The following is a 16,695-nucleotide window of genomic DNA, read 5'->3' as shown; positions in this document are numbered from 1 at the left end:
CCTGTCTCATATATATATATATTAGAGGATGTAAAATTATTTATAGTTGTATAGTTGTATATAGAAGAAATTATCGATTCTTTTGAAGAAGAAAAAAATATCGGTAAATTCACCCAGAAGCCTAAAAGAAAATAATCGTCCATACCATTAAAAAAAATTGATGAAGATACGTATATATTAAAATATGGATAGAGCTTAGTTGCACAAATGGTGCCCGTAAAAAAATGAGTAGTGATATTTGAACATTCATTTGAGACAACTCTTCTGACAACTTCTTTTCTCTCTCTTTTCATTGGTCAAAAACAATAGAGAGAGAAAAAGGAAGAGAGAGAATAAAAGTATAATGTGAATATGAGAGAGAAGGTTGTCAAAAAGTTGTTATAAAATGAATGTACAAATATCATTTCTCTAAAAAAATAGACGATAGAATATTTTAGGATGTTAATTATACCATTGTTAATGACAAGAAAGTATTTTAGGATGTTAATCATACCATTAGTAATGACGAGATAGTATTTTAGGATGTTTTTCTTATAAAATAAATTAAATAAACACCCATTTCAATAAATCAATTATTTGTCCCCTCAAAATAAAAATCAATAATTTCTCTCATATTTTTGTCAAAAAATAAAATAATTTCTCTCACATTCTTAGTCATTGAGAAACTTCTCTTCTTCCATGAAAGCTTTCTCTTAATTTGTCAAGTGAAATCAACATGGATCCACCACCACTTTGTCTTAATAATTGCAGTTCTGCTATAGACAAATTCTTGTGTCCAAAATGTTCTGATGATTGTCTCACTCTATCAGAAATTGAAGGTCTTATTCTTGGGTCATCTCCTTCTCAAAACTCAAGTATTTTAGAAATTGATTCCATTACTGTCACAGACACTACTGGCAAGAAGAATAACAATAGGTGCAAGACTTGCAACAAAAGAATTGGATTAACAGGATTCGAGTGTCGTTGTGGTGATGTATTTTGTGGAAGGCATAGGTATCCAGAAACACACTCTTGTAATGTTGATCTGAAAAGCATTGGTCGTCAAATTTTGGCTAAACAAAATCCAAAATGTGTCCTAAATAAACTAGAATTTAGGGTATAGGTTATTAATAGATATTTTAAATTATATTTCTTTGGTTCAACTTTTAATAGATATTGGGTACTATTGTTTTTGGTATTCTTTTTTTCTTATAAAGAATTGCTGCAATTCTTGATGAATTTCGTACTCATTACAATTTGTTTTTTTAAAAAAGAAGCCATTACATTATTTTTGCTTCCTTATTTTCTTGATGGGTTATTGCACATTACTTTCTCTATCAACCCGTGATGGTTATTACTGTACCGGGACTGACTTGATACTCAGCCTTACCAGAGATAGGTTGGTCATCTAGATGTTCTCATCAGATACTGCACACATAACTTGTAGCAACCTTATCACAACTGCCCAAAATGATATAAATATTTTTTTTTGGAAAGGTCCAAAATGATATTTATATGGATAGAGTTGTTCTTATCAAAAAGGTATTTAAAAAGGATTTCAATCCTCTCCTGTTGATAGCCGTTACAGCCACGATAGTGTTGTGTGCGAGTGTGAGTTATATATGTCTCACATCGTATAGAAAAGTAAAGGTTAAACACCTTATAATAAGAGGGCCCATAAACCCATAGCCTTAAGGTTTTCGGTAAGAGTGTGATGTCTCTCTTGCTTGTGCGGTTGTTCTAGCCTAGATGTGGACGGTCGCCCGAGCTCCCCTCATGACCCAACAATGGTATCAGAGCCCGGTTTGACGTAGGGTACGACCGAGGTAGCCGGTCTGTCTGCGCAGAAAGCAACAATGGCAGTACAAGCAGTGTCGGTCTGTTTGCGGAGAAACCAGCAACGGCGATACATATAAGAGCTTCTGCTTGAAGGGGGGCATGATGAATAGATGAACTCATACTTGCACACATCAGATAGTGGTGGGGCGGAGCAGCATTTTTCCATGATAGTAGTACAAAAGTATTGTGTTTCGTAGTTGTAGAGATGCGGAGTGACCGCTACAGCCATGATTGTACCCTCAATAGAGAATTGTTGTTTACACATTTGATAAGGTTGTGCCACACGAGTAAATGACGTTTTTGCCCTTCGGCAGTTAACTGCCGAAGTTTTATAAATCCGGCTGCAGTTAACTGCCAAGGAAAACCTCGGTAGTTAACTGCCGAGGAAAAAACAAAAAAAAAAAAACCTCGGCACTTAAGTGCCGAGAAACTCATCAATGTTTTGGTTGTCATTTTGGCCGTGATTTTGTCCACCGACTGCTGTTTATTATTGATAAAAGCGAAGAAGAGACGCACCGGCTGCTATTTCAATAATATAGATGCTATTATAGAGACGCATCATCTATAATATTTTAGCTTAATCAATGCCTTGTTTTAGTATATAATATATAGTTTTGGCTATGAATATTAATTTTAAAAGGCTATTCTGTGAACTGTGATGAAGTTGTGCTTGAATTTAAAAACACAGAGTCATTGTAATTTGATTTTGCTACAATTGAAATAGCAACAAACATGTTTTCTGAAGATAGCAAAATAGGCAGAGGGGGATATATGGACAAGTCTACAAGTAATAAAAAATTGATGAGTTCCTCGGCACTTAAGTGCCGAGGTTTTTTTTTTTTTTTTTTTCGTTTTTTCCTCGGCAGTTAGCTACCGAGGTTTTCCTCGGTAGTTAACTGCAGCCGGATTTCTAAAACTTCGGCAGTTAACTGCCGAAGGGCAAAAACGTCATTTACTCGTGTGGCACAGCCTTATCAAATGTGTAAACAGCAATTCTCCTCAATTTTTAGACCCATGACAGGGTTAATTTGGGGATTTCGACCTAATAAAAACCCTAAATCCTATCTTTATCAGTTATCTCAACCTCTAAACAGGGGATTTGGTTTTTCATATAACATATTTCACTCCTCATCACCACTACTTTTGCTAACACAGTTATGAGCACACAATACTAACATAGCCAGTGTAGTACGGAAAAGAAAGTAACTCAGATCTATTGTATAGAGTAAGTAATAGATAGATATAACCGTACAATACTTGTATTATAGTAGTATTTCACAATACTAGGACTATTACCCGTGCTAACGCCCGGGACATTAAAAATGGAGAAGCTAAAAAAGTTCTGATATTATTCATTACATAAAAAATAAAATAAATAAACATAAAAAGTATTTAAGGGCATACAAAATATTGGGTCACACATTTTCGAATATCTCCTTATAAACTACATTTGAAGTGGTGCTGATACAATCCCCATTGTCATCCGTTAATAATTTCTTCAGACCATCCCTTGATGTAACACGTGATATTGCAACATATAGCTGCCCATGTGAGACGACCGACTATGAAAGATAGATGTCAACTTGCTTAAGTGATTGTCCCTGACTTTTGTTTATAGTCATTGCAAAACACAAAGCTATAGATCCAAACAGCTGCAACCGCCAACCCTATAGATGCCAGCCAGCAGCTGAAACCAGCAACTAAACTGCCAACAACACCATGACAACACCCTGAAACCACCAAAAACCTGCACAGCACCACCAGAAAAGCTCCCAAAATGACAGTAGAACCCGTGCAAGATAAATGAATTGAACGTAAGGAATGTTGAATAACTAAATATACTTCGCAATCATATTTTCAATTTATAAACACAGAGCGAAGTGGAAAGCACAATCATTAAAGGTCAGCATCAATGGACATATTGGTGTGTTTGAAAAAAAAATACACATATGATTTTAAAGTATCAATCAATTTATTAACAGCATAATACATGATGGTAAAATCTATTTAAATATCATCAATTCACTTACAAACAAACCAAAAATGTAATGGAATAACAAAGTTAGGGAAAAGTTACAAGAACAACGATTTAGGATATATATAGTAGCATCTTCAACACACCTGGCTGATATGATGCCGCAGACGACAACGACGAAGGTGATGTCGGAATCAAGAGCATTGGTGAAGGGCGACGACAGGAGAGAGCTGCGGCGACGGAGAGAGCGGCAACGGCATAGAATTTTGTTTGAATGTCTGAGATTGAGGTGGAAGATGAACAACTCAAAGGGCGAAGAGATTTTTTTGAGTAAAAGCAATCTGAATTCCAACACATAAAGAAGGAATAATGGGAGAGGAGAGAAGAGAACTTAAAAATGAAGGAGAAAGAGGTGGACATCGATAAGTGTGGAGTCAATTTGGGAATTGGAGGATAATTAATGAGTCAAAACTTGGATAAGTGCATAGGAAATATACATCAAATTTGAAAATTTGACTCAGATTAGATCAAAGGATGAGATGCATGCTTAGCCAAATGATGAGATCCAACGGCCTCCCTTGTTTTGGAGCCAAAACCATTTAGGTTTAGGGTTTGCAATTTCATTAGCAATGTTAACAAAGATTAGATATAAGTATGATTATGGAAATATAAATAACACTATGAAAGTTGGTTACAAGATCACAAAGAAAGTACAATAACTACTAGTTGCTAACAAAACCTCTAGGAGCCAACTCTATCTCAACCAAACCAACATAAAAACACCTGAATGGAAGTAAATCTCCATACTTATTCTATTTAATACATGTAAATAAACTATATTGGGCCTGCTAACAGCAACATCAAAGGTAGATGTTTTCAAATCTAGGTGTGCATACTCTTTACAACTGTTGGAAGTGAAAATTTTGAAACCCATTTGGCCACTTAACCCTTCTAGAGGTTTATGACAATAATATGATATACTTTATATCCAAGTTGTCTTCAAAAGCAATCTGCCAATACTACAAATTAGACACAGAACCACTAGGCTGTTTTGAATGGCATTCAGTACCTTTTACATTTTGATCTGGGAATGCCCAAGAGGAAATAAGGTGATGGGCTATTGCAAAGGGTCCAGGAACAAACATTGGTGCAAGTTCACCACTTTCCACATTGAAATCAGTAGACAGGCTGTGGGTTTTTTCAACTCCTTTACACATTTGTTCTACCTTTGCTGCTGCTGTTGTTTGAGCTTTCTTGTACTCGGCAAATGTCAGAGCTTTTCTTACATCTTCTCTACTGTGCCACTGAGCATCTACATAAGAAAGTTGAAGCATATTATATGTCACTGATCATAAAAAATAATATTACGATAGAAATGGAAGTGTGTGTGAAGTGGCATGGAAGCGAATGCTTGGGAAGTTAAACGAGCCATCAACATAAGAGAGAAAGGCTTGCTAGATAAGAATGCAAATGGGGTAAAGAGAAACACGACATCAATTAAACACTCTTCGTGCATGTTTGGTATCACAATGGCGTTGCCGAAATCATGGTGAGCCACCGTGATTTTACAAAAGCAACAAAGTGTAGCTTTTACACTATTTGCCATCCCCACTGTGATTTCGGCAACCCCACTATGCTTATCACCAGTACTTGCAACTATACAAGTATACAAGACGAATGCATAAGAATGACCTATATCTCAGCTGCATAAGAATACACCTGTAGGGCTCAATCCTCACTGCTCATAATTTAAACGTCTTCCACTCACCGCTCGTGAATGCAACTATACACATGTATGCAAGTGTCAGTCATAACTCATGATTAGTACGTCGTTCTCTCACCACTCAATGTCATGCATATATATCAGGGAAAAAAGGATGCATTAGGTGAGGAGTGGGTATTAAATAAATTCAATGAAACAATGGTGGCTATTATACCTTCCAACTCTTCCTTGTCGACGTTAATTTCCAGGGATTTAGCATATGCAAAGAATCCAACCATAAGCTGACATGGCATACTGTTTGGTCCAACTATATAAAACCAATAGAAAAGAAAGTATTAACATACAAAAGAAAGAAAGTATTAGCATACGAAGAATGTTTTAATCCAGTAATTTAGACTACTTTGCATTTAACTGCTTTTGAAAAGTGATTTCATCTTAAAAATATTAGAACATTCATGTAGACTGAACATATTCAAGACACTAACTCAGATTATGTTAATTTGAATATGATCAAAACACCACACAAGTGATAAAATTTCTTCTTAGATTATGATAAAGGAAGAAATAGTGTATCCCATAACTTTCTTAGATTATGATAGAGGAAGAAATAGTGTATCCCATAACAGATCCTAAAGTAAGTTGAAAATTGGGACAAAATAATTAGTTAACATATACCAATAGTGCACAGCCTATAAGTTTTCTATGACGTTCTGTTTACAACAAAAAAAGTTAATTCATATCATAATACAAATTGCAACATGATTACACATTTGGAAGGTGGTAATAAATGTAGTCAGACTTGTAAGATGTAAGCAACTACATCCATTGTAGTTAAAATCGGGAGTCAGAGCATGGAATCGTGTGATTCTGTGATCATACTAGGTCTCATTGTGTTCATGCATGCCAAGAATAGTTAATTGGTGGGAGCGGCATGGATGTCCATTCAGAGCTGTAAAACTGGTTGAATCATGTGTTAAAGACATGAAAAGGGTGTGGTAGTTAGTTTCTAAGTCACTAAGCCTAACTTGTGGAAACCTGGTACTCTCGTTTGAATTGCTCTGTTTTGCGCTCTTTTTTGGCCTTCAGCCACTGCTTCTGGGTGCTGCCTTCCCATCGTGCATACATAACCGTTTCCATCTCATAGAGTCAAACGAGGTAGAAACCTTCTGGCTTTGTGCGAGTGCTACCCTTGAGCAGTAACACATTTGACCCTTTCCATCTGTCCTGGCACTGCTCTTTTTTATATTCTTTCCCATTGACATTTTATATCCATTGATGTGGCTGTTTGTGCCATTTATGAATTTTGTAAGACATCATGTTATGAATCTTATGATCCTAAATTTGAGTTTCATGAAGTATTTTGGGTGCGATTTGAAGCTTATTTCACTTAAGTTGTTATATTAGGTATTTTGGTAGGATCTTACGATCTTTGTGACATTCCACGATTTACGATCTGGTTATATCTCCCTCATCCTGCACAGGATCTCGACTCGGACTACCCTGACTACATTCATTTCCTTTTTAATAAATTCTACCAAAGACTCCATAAACTAAGTATAAGTCTCATATTCAATTTGGTCATCCTTAAGACCCTCGAAGATAATCATGGGAGAAAGAAAAAGCCAAAGCCAAAGCCAAAGCCAAAACCAATTTTTTTTTCCTTTTTTATACACACAACAGTTAGAACATCCACTAATAGATGTTTATAAACGAAGATTTTTCGGATTTTTGCTGATACTAACAAATGGAGAAATTGGGTGAAGTTATTTGGCAACCCCCTATTGCCAATTGGGTGAAGTGCAACACTGATGGAGCTTCAAACACAACAAACTCTTCTTGTGGAGGTATTTTCAGGAACTCTGATGCTATTTCTCTTTGTTGCTTTGCTGAGAACATTGGAGGTGGATCTGCGTACCATGCTGAGATTTCAGGAGTGCTAAGAGCTATTGAGATAGCTAGCCAAAGGAGATGGCCGAACCTTTGGATTGAAACAGACTCAGCTTTAGTTGTGATGGCTTTTAAAAACGAAGCTCTTATTCCTTGCAATCTGAGAAATAGGTGGTACAATTGTAAGCTACTGCTAAATGCCATGAATTTTATTGTCTCTCATATATACAGAGAAGGCAACCATTGTGCCGATATATTGGCAGCGTTAGGGCTAACTGTCCAAAATTTAACAATATGGTCAGAAGTGCCTCTAGATATCAGAGAATTTTATGTCAAAAATCGTCTTGGTATGCCTAATTTTAGGTTTATCAATTTTTAGGAGGTTTTGGTCTTATGTCCCCCTCCTTTTCTTTTGTATTTCTCTCTTTTATAATGAAGTTTTGAGGTAGCATACCTTTACTGCTCCTCTTTTTGGTTAAAAAAAAACAAATGGAGAAAATAATCACAGTACAAAAGTTAATTTAAATAAAATCATTATGCAAAATATGTTATACCAGGCCATGGCTGAGAACTGTGATATACAACTTCTCCAACTTCAATACCAGTCTCCTCCCATGTTTCTCTTCTCACAGCCTCCTCCAAGCTTTCTCCTGGCTAAATGCAACACCCATAGACAAATTTTAAGTTTTTTAAATATAGTGATAAAATGTTACAACTAAAAAAATAAAAATAAAAATAAAAAGAGGAGTGTTATTTGAACAACCATTTGGTTGACAACTTATGGGACAACCATAATTTACAAAGAAAAAGTATGTATTTGCACGAAAACCAAAGCAATAGAGATAAAGTAAAAAATAATGTGAGTATGAGAGAGAAAGTTGTCACAAAATGGCTGTTCAAGTATCATTTCTAAAATAAAAAATATTCATGCATAAACTAAAATCTAATCTCATTCCAAAGACACATTAAATAAGGTCAAGAATACACCTCTATAAAACCTGCTAAGCAGCTCCACATTCTAGGCACAAATCTGGATTGTTTGCTCAAAAGGGCACGATCGTTCTCTCGATCAATTACCAGCATAATGACCACCTGCATAAGATCAATTGATCAGTCTTCAGCAAAACATCAAATCATTCAATTGACCATTAAAAACTTAGAACAGAAACTAGCAAACCGGGTCAACTCGTGGATATATCCTCTTTTTGCATGATTCGTTTGAACACTGCTTCCGCTTCCCAGCTTCCCTTGGGACTGTTTTCTCTCCACAATGTCCACAAAAACGTGATATATTATGCCATTCTAACAGTGCTCTTGCCTGGCAAAATCTAGGAATTAGTAAAGCAGCAGTTGCCGATTTGTATTTAGATATGTAAATATCTTACAGCAGTCATTTACAACTGAAATATGATAAAGATCAACAAACTAGAAAAATAACATAACTGCAGACACTTGCATAAGTATTTTAGTATTTGTCACAGTGAAATATGATAAATCCTAAATAAGATGAAGACTAATAACTCTCAAGCTTGTAAAATCTATAAACAAATTCTCAGACAATTGAAAGGTGGGAAAGTAAAGAAGGAGATGAACATGAGCAAGTAGAAAATCATCTTCTCTTCCTGTAATTTGATGCCAAACATATAAAAAAAAAGGAAAAACTGAAATCACATATTCAACCCCAACACATTTGGATGCTCTTTTCAACTTCTCCAATTTTCAGAGACTAATCTGAACATAATTTAATTCAAATATTCTGCCAATGAAAGTCGGTCCAACTGGTAAGTGATATGAAACATAGTCGGTCAACAATAAGGTGTTGGGTTCCATTCTTAAAAGATGAAGAAACCAAGACAATGATTTCTACTTTCTAACATTACAAAACTCATTGCTATATTATGTTCTGAACCGTCCTAAGTCCTAATATCACCCATCGCCAACAGTTTTTTACTCGATAAGCATGTTGTTTTGTTATTTATGTATGTTTTTATTATGGTTATATAATATAAGATAATATATTGATATAGTGATAACAATGAACTACATTACGGTGTCATTTGATCCATGTAGCCGACCCCCACTTAGTGGGATAAAGATTGATTGTTGGTGTTGTTTTACAACAATGAACAACATGCAAATCCTAAATGTACCATTCTTCAATCCATCGTTAGTTCTCTTTTATTTTACAAAATATGTTATGTCTCGACCAAATACATAACTTGGTTGGTGAGCTAAGAAACGTTAAGGTAATTCTAACCAAGAGTTTCAAACTCAAACCCAAAAAACTAACATAACCATCAATTCAATCACAATTAACATTTGTTTATCAACAAAAACAACAACCACTAAATCTTATCCACTAAATTTGGTCTGCCACATAGATCAAACGATGTCATAATGCTTTACCATATACCATATTTCTTAATAGTTTCTATAGTTTTTCTAAGTCTTCCTTTGCCTCTAGTGATTCGACTATTCCCCATCTAATCTACTCTCTTATGCTCAAACACATAGTTTCAACCAAACATATATGAACCACGGACACTCCTCGGATTAGGCGTGTCCCGTGTCAGACACCGGTCGGTGTCCGACCCCGACACCGACACGACACCTATGATTACACTAAATTATATCATTTTCTCAAATTATTATCTGTGTCAGCATGTCGGTGTCCGTGTCATGTCCGGTGTCCGTGTTCGTGTCTGTGTCCGTGCTTCATACAAATTACCCTCCAAAAACAATGTCTAAACTAAATTAAAAGTTTCTATAGTTTTTCTAAGTCTTCTTTTGCCTCTAGTGATTCGACTATTCCCCATCTAATCTACTCTCTTATGCTCAAACACATAGTTTCGACCAAACATAGCATCAATTACATGAAGCAAGGACACTCCTCGGATTAGGCGTGTCCCGTGTCAGACACGGGTCGGTGTCCAACCCCGACACCGACATGACACCTATGATTGCACTAAATTATATCATTTTCTCAAATTATTATCTGTGTCAGCATGTCGGTGTCCGTGTCATGTCCCGTGTCCGTCCGTGCCCGTCCGTGCTTCATACAAATTACCCTCCAAAAACAATGTCTATACTAAACGATGTAATTACTCAACAACACAACAAAAAGAAACTCACATGACCAGCAATAGCCAAATTCCCCATAGCTTTAAAATCAACCCAATCAGTAGCAACCATAAGTGTCCTCAACTCAACAAAACTAAACCTCACTCCACCAAACTCCGCCACAAAACCACTCTCCCCAGACACATCAATCGTCCAATAAACTACATCTTCTTCAACATTCGAACCCAAATACACAAACAAATCACCATTCAATTCAGTCCCCAGCACTCCCCTAATCTCCCCAACACCAATCCAACCGAGTCGCCACGGCTCACCACCACCGGCAGTCGCGAGAGGCCTCCCATTCCTGAACGGAAGTATCTTGAAATTCGGAGAGTGGTGGTTGGTATTGTCGGTGATTCGGGATTTTAGGGTTTCGAGAGCGGTTGTGGGGGAAAATAGATCGTTTTTGTTTTGGGTTTTGGAGATTAGTGGGTTTCCGGCGAAGGCGTGGGTGGTAAAGTTTATGGACATGGTTGGGTTGTGATTGGAATGAGAGAAATGTGTTGTAGATTTTTGTGAGAGGTTCTTAGAGAGTGAAAGTAAGGAAATGAGTTTTGTAGATTGTAGCTTCAACATGTTCTTCTTCCATAGAGGTGGTGTTTGGTTTTGATTGAGAGAAAAAAATAAAATGAAAAACAGTTATTGAAAATTTCAAATAAAAAAATTGTAATTTACTTTTTTTTATTTTACCTAAGAAGTAATCCTTCAAAAAAAGATTAAGAAGTGTTTTTTTTGTTGCGTAAATTGATATCCTCTCTCGGCAACTATCGAAGCTAATTCATTAGTATTATGTATTATAGAATCCAACTAACCGACAAATTCTCGCTAAAAATAAAGAAGTGTCTAAGATAAAGTGCTTAATAAAGAACAATAAGTTAAAAGAACCTGAATTAATTATTGGATAGAATAATTTTTAATCAAATAATATGTATTTTACAACAAAATTTTATATCCGTGATTCTAAGGTATCACCACTATATATTGTTACAAAAACTTTATTAATATATCCATATCCATAAAATTTGTAGTTGTTTTATAATAAGAGAGATTGAAAAGATACATGCATCATCGTGTAAAGTGTAAACTAGTGCAACTATTTTTATTCTCATTACAAATTTAGTATAACTTAGGCTCTGTTTGGTAAAATAGCGGATAGCTGATAGCTTATAGCTGATAAGCTAATTGAAGTGTTCGGTAAAATTAGCGGTTCGGCTAGCTGATAAATGTAAAATGGCATAAAAGAGTATTTTTAATTTATAATAAAACTTATATATCAATTAAAATTTAAGTATTTAAAATTTCTTAATTTAGTCATTTAAATTTATTATTCTAATCAATATAATTTTTTTATATTTTTTTATTTCATTCAGTTTGTATACTTTATTAATGAATAAAGTATAAAATTTTATTTTATAGACAAAGTAAAAAATAATCTATCAATAAGATTAAAAATGATAAAACAAAATAAGTTTTAAAAGAATAGCAACAAAAACATAAAATACGTAATCTCTATCAATAGGATTAAAAATGATAAAAGAAATAAGTGTTAAAAGAATAGCACCAGAAACATAAAATACGTAAAAAAAAAAGTTGACGGGAAAATATGTAATCTATATGTATACCTATAAAAATCATAGGTCATTTTTTTTAGGAAAATCATATGTCACTAACGTTGTTGCATAGAAATTGTAAGTGTTAAAGAGAAGCATACGCCGTTTTGTTTTTAAGTATAATAAATGATAAAGGGTAAATTTGACTTTTAGTTAAAATAATAAGGGTAAAAATGGAACAAAAGATAAAAAGCTAAAAGCTATAAGCTCAGACGCTACTTGAAATAGCTTCTGAAAAATAGCATATAAGCTCGTGAAATAAGCTATAAGCTCGTGGTAAGAGAGCATTACCAAACATAGCTTTTTTTGTCAAACGAGCTTATAAGCCTATAAGCTATAAGCTCATTTAATGGGCTTACCAAACAGACCCTTAATCGCAACTGATAAGTGATCTCTTTCTTACATCAAATAAATAAGGGATCTCTTTCTTCATTTATATCATACTCTCTGCCACAAATTTGATCATTGATTGATAGAACACGTCTTCCTAAAAATTTGTTCTTAGTCGGTATATTGGTAAACAACCGTCAAGCAAAAAGAGTTACTTTGAGCATAATCGTTTTAAGCCAAAGAATGTGATAGTTGTCGGAAGGATTGACTATGTCCACCGCTGTAAAGTAGTTTGTAAGTGCTACTCACTTAGTAGCATTTGGAAGAATTAGTATGTGTTTGGCAACCCGTTTGAAGCAGTCAAACCTCCGTTTCCTTTTTCGAACGTGGTTTCTAGAATATTTTTTTTGTTTGGGTGAATGAAAAGTGCTTCCAAAAAACTCAGTTTTGAGATCAAAACGCATGTACAGCTAAATCAGGAATTCCTAGTTTCTACGTTAGAGAAAACGCAGGTACAACCTCTAATTTTTCAAGTGGCAAGAACTTTACCAAATTACCCATAAATTCAAGCCTTCAATTTCTCTTTCTCACAACCTTTCTTCCTTTCATTACTTCACATCACTTCAACCTTGTATTTTACCTTGAAACTCAACCACATAGATCTGAATTTCAACCACACAGATCTGAATTTCCTTCTGTAAGTTGAAGGTCATTGCACAAAGAAGCTTTCAGTTTATTCAATAAGGATGGTAGAAAGAATGGAATGAAATTATTGCGAGATAGAGGAAGAAATTGCAATTGTGTATTAAGAGATGAGGAAGTGTGTAGAAACAGTGAAGAAGGTTGTGGAGAAATGGAAGGGATATGCCGAAACTGAGAAACAGAAGCGTGGTAGTTTTTTCTTTTTTATTGGACGTAGTGTTTTTTTTGTTGAAAAAAGAAAATCATTTTTTTTTAGTTTTAAGTTGGGTTAGGTTGCAGTTATTTTTGTTATAAATTTGATTTTTTTTTATCACTACACGTTAAAAAATACAGCTTTGGTAAATGTGATATAATTGTTTTTTTTTTGTTGGAAAAATACAACAAATTCTACGTTTAGGGGTGTTTGGTCATTTTACATTCAAAATCAATTTTGATTCAAACTATCCAAACAACATTAACTCATCACAATCACTTTTAAACAAGTGTATCCAAACATAAACTATTTCATCTCAAACTCACTTTTAATCAAAATCAATTCTCTCAAACTCAATTCTATTAAATCAATTCTCGCCAACACCATACCAAACACACACTTAAATATCCAAACCCACAAGTCCGCCGCGAACCACCTTGAAAATCAATATAAGTTAGAGGAATGATATTTTAACAACCATTTGCTAACAACTTCAATGACAATCTCTTTTTCTCTCTTCTCATTGGTCAAAAACAATGGAGAGAAAAAAAGAAAGAGAAAAAGTAAGAATATAATGTGAGTATGAGAGAGAAAGTTGTCTAAAAGTTGTTAAAAAATTGTAGTATAAATATCATTTCTCTATAAGTTAATAGCTCACAATATTCACCTACGTGCTCTTCCATCCAAGCAAATAGCCTTCCATGCTTCTTCATTCACCCGAGCCTAAAGAGGAGAGGTTGGCTGCATACTTGTTAAGTACGAACTTAGTTGGGATCTCAATAACTTAAGTTATAATGATAGTAGTACATTTGCATGCTCTTTATTCATAAAATAAATAACTAAACAATTTGTAGTCATACAATCCTTATCTCACAGCCGAACTCTGGATTACTAGGGCCCCTTTCCCTTAAAAACCAAAGGTTAATACCAATAAATAAATGTGTCAGATTTTCTTAAAATTAAATGTTTTGGATTATATTCTATGCGTACCTTTTTATGGGACTGTTTTACTTAAATCACGAGTATTATGAAAAATGGTTGGGTAAGGAATTTATCACAAATGTATGTGACTTTTTTTTGTGGTGGCCGGGATTTGAACCCCGACTTTGCATATTTTTTTTATGCATTGTCTATACCAACTGAACTAAGCTCACGAGGACACAAATGTATGTGAGTATTAGTATTACCAAATTTTGGCTTCTATAGGCACTCCTTGTGTTAGGAAGCAAACTTATTTGTCGTTAATATATATCTCATTTTGGCTTGTTCAAAAAAAATTAGTATTACCAAATTTTCATTTTTTACAGATATATTCAATATGCATTTATGGATAAATAGTCATTTTTGTCCCGAAATGTGTAACGAATAGTCACAATAGTCCTTCAATTGTATTGAAATTATAATATAGTCTATGATTGTGTACTACGTTAGTCAAAATAGTCTCTAACGTTAAAATGTTTTGTTACTATTGTCATATCAGTCCCTTAATATAGTTATTGTCATATCAATCTCTAAGTACATACTTTCATATCACTCTCGTCACTATTGTGATATTAGTCCATATAAGAAAATAGTTATTGTCAACATTAAAAGATTACTTTAACGTCTAAAACTATTTTGACCAACATAGTATACAATCAATGACTATTTTGAAATTTCAATACATTGATAGACTATCATGGCTATTCATATACATTCGGAACAAAAATAATTATTTACTCATACATTTATAGTATTGATAGAGTATATTCAAAGAAAAGGAAAATAAATACATTTAAAAATTTATAGATAATTTTATAGTTAAAGATAAAACTTTTCTTACATAGTCTTATAATTAAAAATTAAAATAATTTGATTTTTTTTCTCGAAGGAAAAATAATTTGATTATTGCGTGAGTTTGGTTGTGCGGTGGAAAAAATTGATTTTGGTAGAATTGATTTTGGTTAAAAGTGAGTTGAATGTAAAGTGATTTATGTTTGGATACCTTCAAAACAAAAGTGATTAGTATGAAAAATGTTGTTTGGATGTTTTGAATCAGAATTGCTTTTAGATGTGTAAAAGACCAAAATGAGCTTTAAAATGGAATATATATATATATATATATATATATATATATATATATATATATATATATATATATATATCAAATTTTACATATATTTGATTTTTTAATCCTTCATTTATTTCTGATTAACTGACAATAAAATTACTAAATTAATATAATTGTTAATCACACAATATTCAAATAAAAATGCATGTAAGGAATATATATAATTTTTTTTTTAAATATGAACCTTCCAATGGATTTGAAATTCATCAATTGTCCAATTCTTACGATATAGTAGTCAACACAAGCATATAATGATTTTGACCACTGTAAAGAAGAAAGAAAATGGAACACTAAGGAACAATACAACACCTAGATGAACAAAATAAAGAGATAAAATCATTTTACAGTTCCACGTTGAATTAGAACTGAACAATTTCATTAGACAATATTAGCAATCTTGGAAAACACAAAATTCATTGCATCCATTTCATTTGAGACAATCATCTCCAACTCGCTAGCATAACTAAGTGTTTGGTTGATGAGTTGCAGAGAGGGTATTTCTTTGCAAGATAGTCATTTGCCTTCTCACTGCATCCTGCTATCTCATCTCTGATGGTCTTTTAAAATTAAACATTACTACAATACTAATGATTTTTCTTGAACACTATAATTTGATCTCGAACCGAGTTTCGAACATGATTCATCTCAGATAAGGAAGCTATATTTAAATTTTGAGATAAATCCAAATTACCTGGTCTACGATAATCATCATGATCAAGGGTTATGTCTTCATCCTCATACAGATTGAAATCGACGTCCATATCAGCATTCCTTCTAATAAAGTTATGTATAGTCATTGTTGCAGCAACGACTTCAACTTGTGTCTTAATTGTGAATTTAGTCATGCGTCGTAGAATTGCAAATCTATTCTTTCATACACCAAAAAGTTCTTTCTATTGTGCACCTTAAACTTGAGTGATAATAATTGAATACCTCGTTATTATTTTCAAACCCATGAGAATGCCGAAAATCAGGGAGGTGATAACGTTCACATCTGTATGGACCAAGATACCCCATCGGTGTTGGATAACCGGCATCCACCAAATAATACATACCTAAAAATAAATTAAATTATAAATTGTAAAAAAATAATACTAAGAAATAAGTTGTAAAGGATAATATTAATAGCTGGAGGAGGATGTGGAAAATTTAGATTTGCATTTGTGAGAGCATGGTCAAAAACACGAGCATCATGGGCAGTACCTTCCCATCCAGCTAAAACAA

General features: G+C 33.8%; 2 protein-coding genes across 2 annotated transcripts; one reads left to right on the top strand and one right to left on the bottom strand.

Annotated features, from left to right (window-relative positions):
• The first annotated feature begins 715 nt into the window (after positions 1–715).
• LOC120578363 (zinc finger A20 and AN1 domain-containing stress-associated protein 6) lies at positions 716–1,102 on the top strand. Its single transcript, XM_039831042.1, has one exon. It carries the CDS (start codon positions 716–718, stop codon positions 1,100–1,102), a length of 387 nt encoding a protein of 128 aa, XP_039686976.1.
• A 3,340-nt stretch (positions 1,103–4,442) lies between these two features.
• Positions 4,443–11,150, bottom strand: LOC25486745 (nudix hydrolase 19, chloroplastic). The gene is made up of 6 exons (XM_013608463.3): positions 10,536–11,150; positions 8,581–8,721; positions 8,391–8,495; positions 7,958–8,057; positions 5,731–5,823; positions 4,443–5,105 (listed from the first exon to the last, which is right to left on the bottom strand). The coding sequence occupies exons 1-6, from the start codon at positions 11,100–11,102 to the stop codon at positions 4,813–4,815; spliced, it is 1,299 nt and encodes a 432-aa protein (XP_013463917.1). The 5' UTR covers positions 11,103–11,150; the 3' UTR covers positions 4,443–4,812.
• Positions 11,151–16,695: the final 5,545 nt, after the last annotated feature.

This window comes from Medicago truncatula, chromosome 2 (genome assembly GCF_003473485.1).
Source record: "Medicago truncatula cultivar Jemalong A17 chromosome 2, MtrunA17r5.0-ANR, whole genome shotgun sequence".
Classification (NCBI taxonomy): domain Eukaryota; kingdom Viridiplantae; phylum Streptophyta; class Magnoliopsida; order Fabales; family Fabaceae; genus Medicago; species Medicago truncatula.
This window is presented reverse-complemented; position numbering and strand designations above follow the sequence as displayed.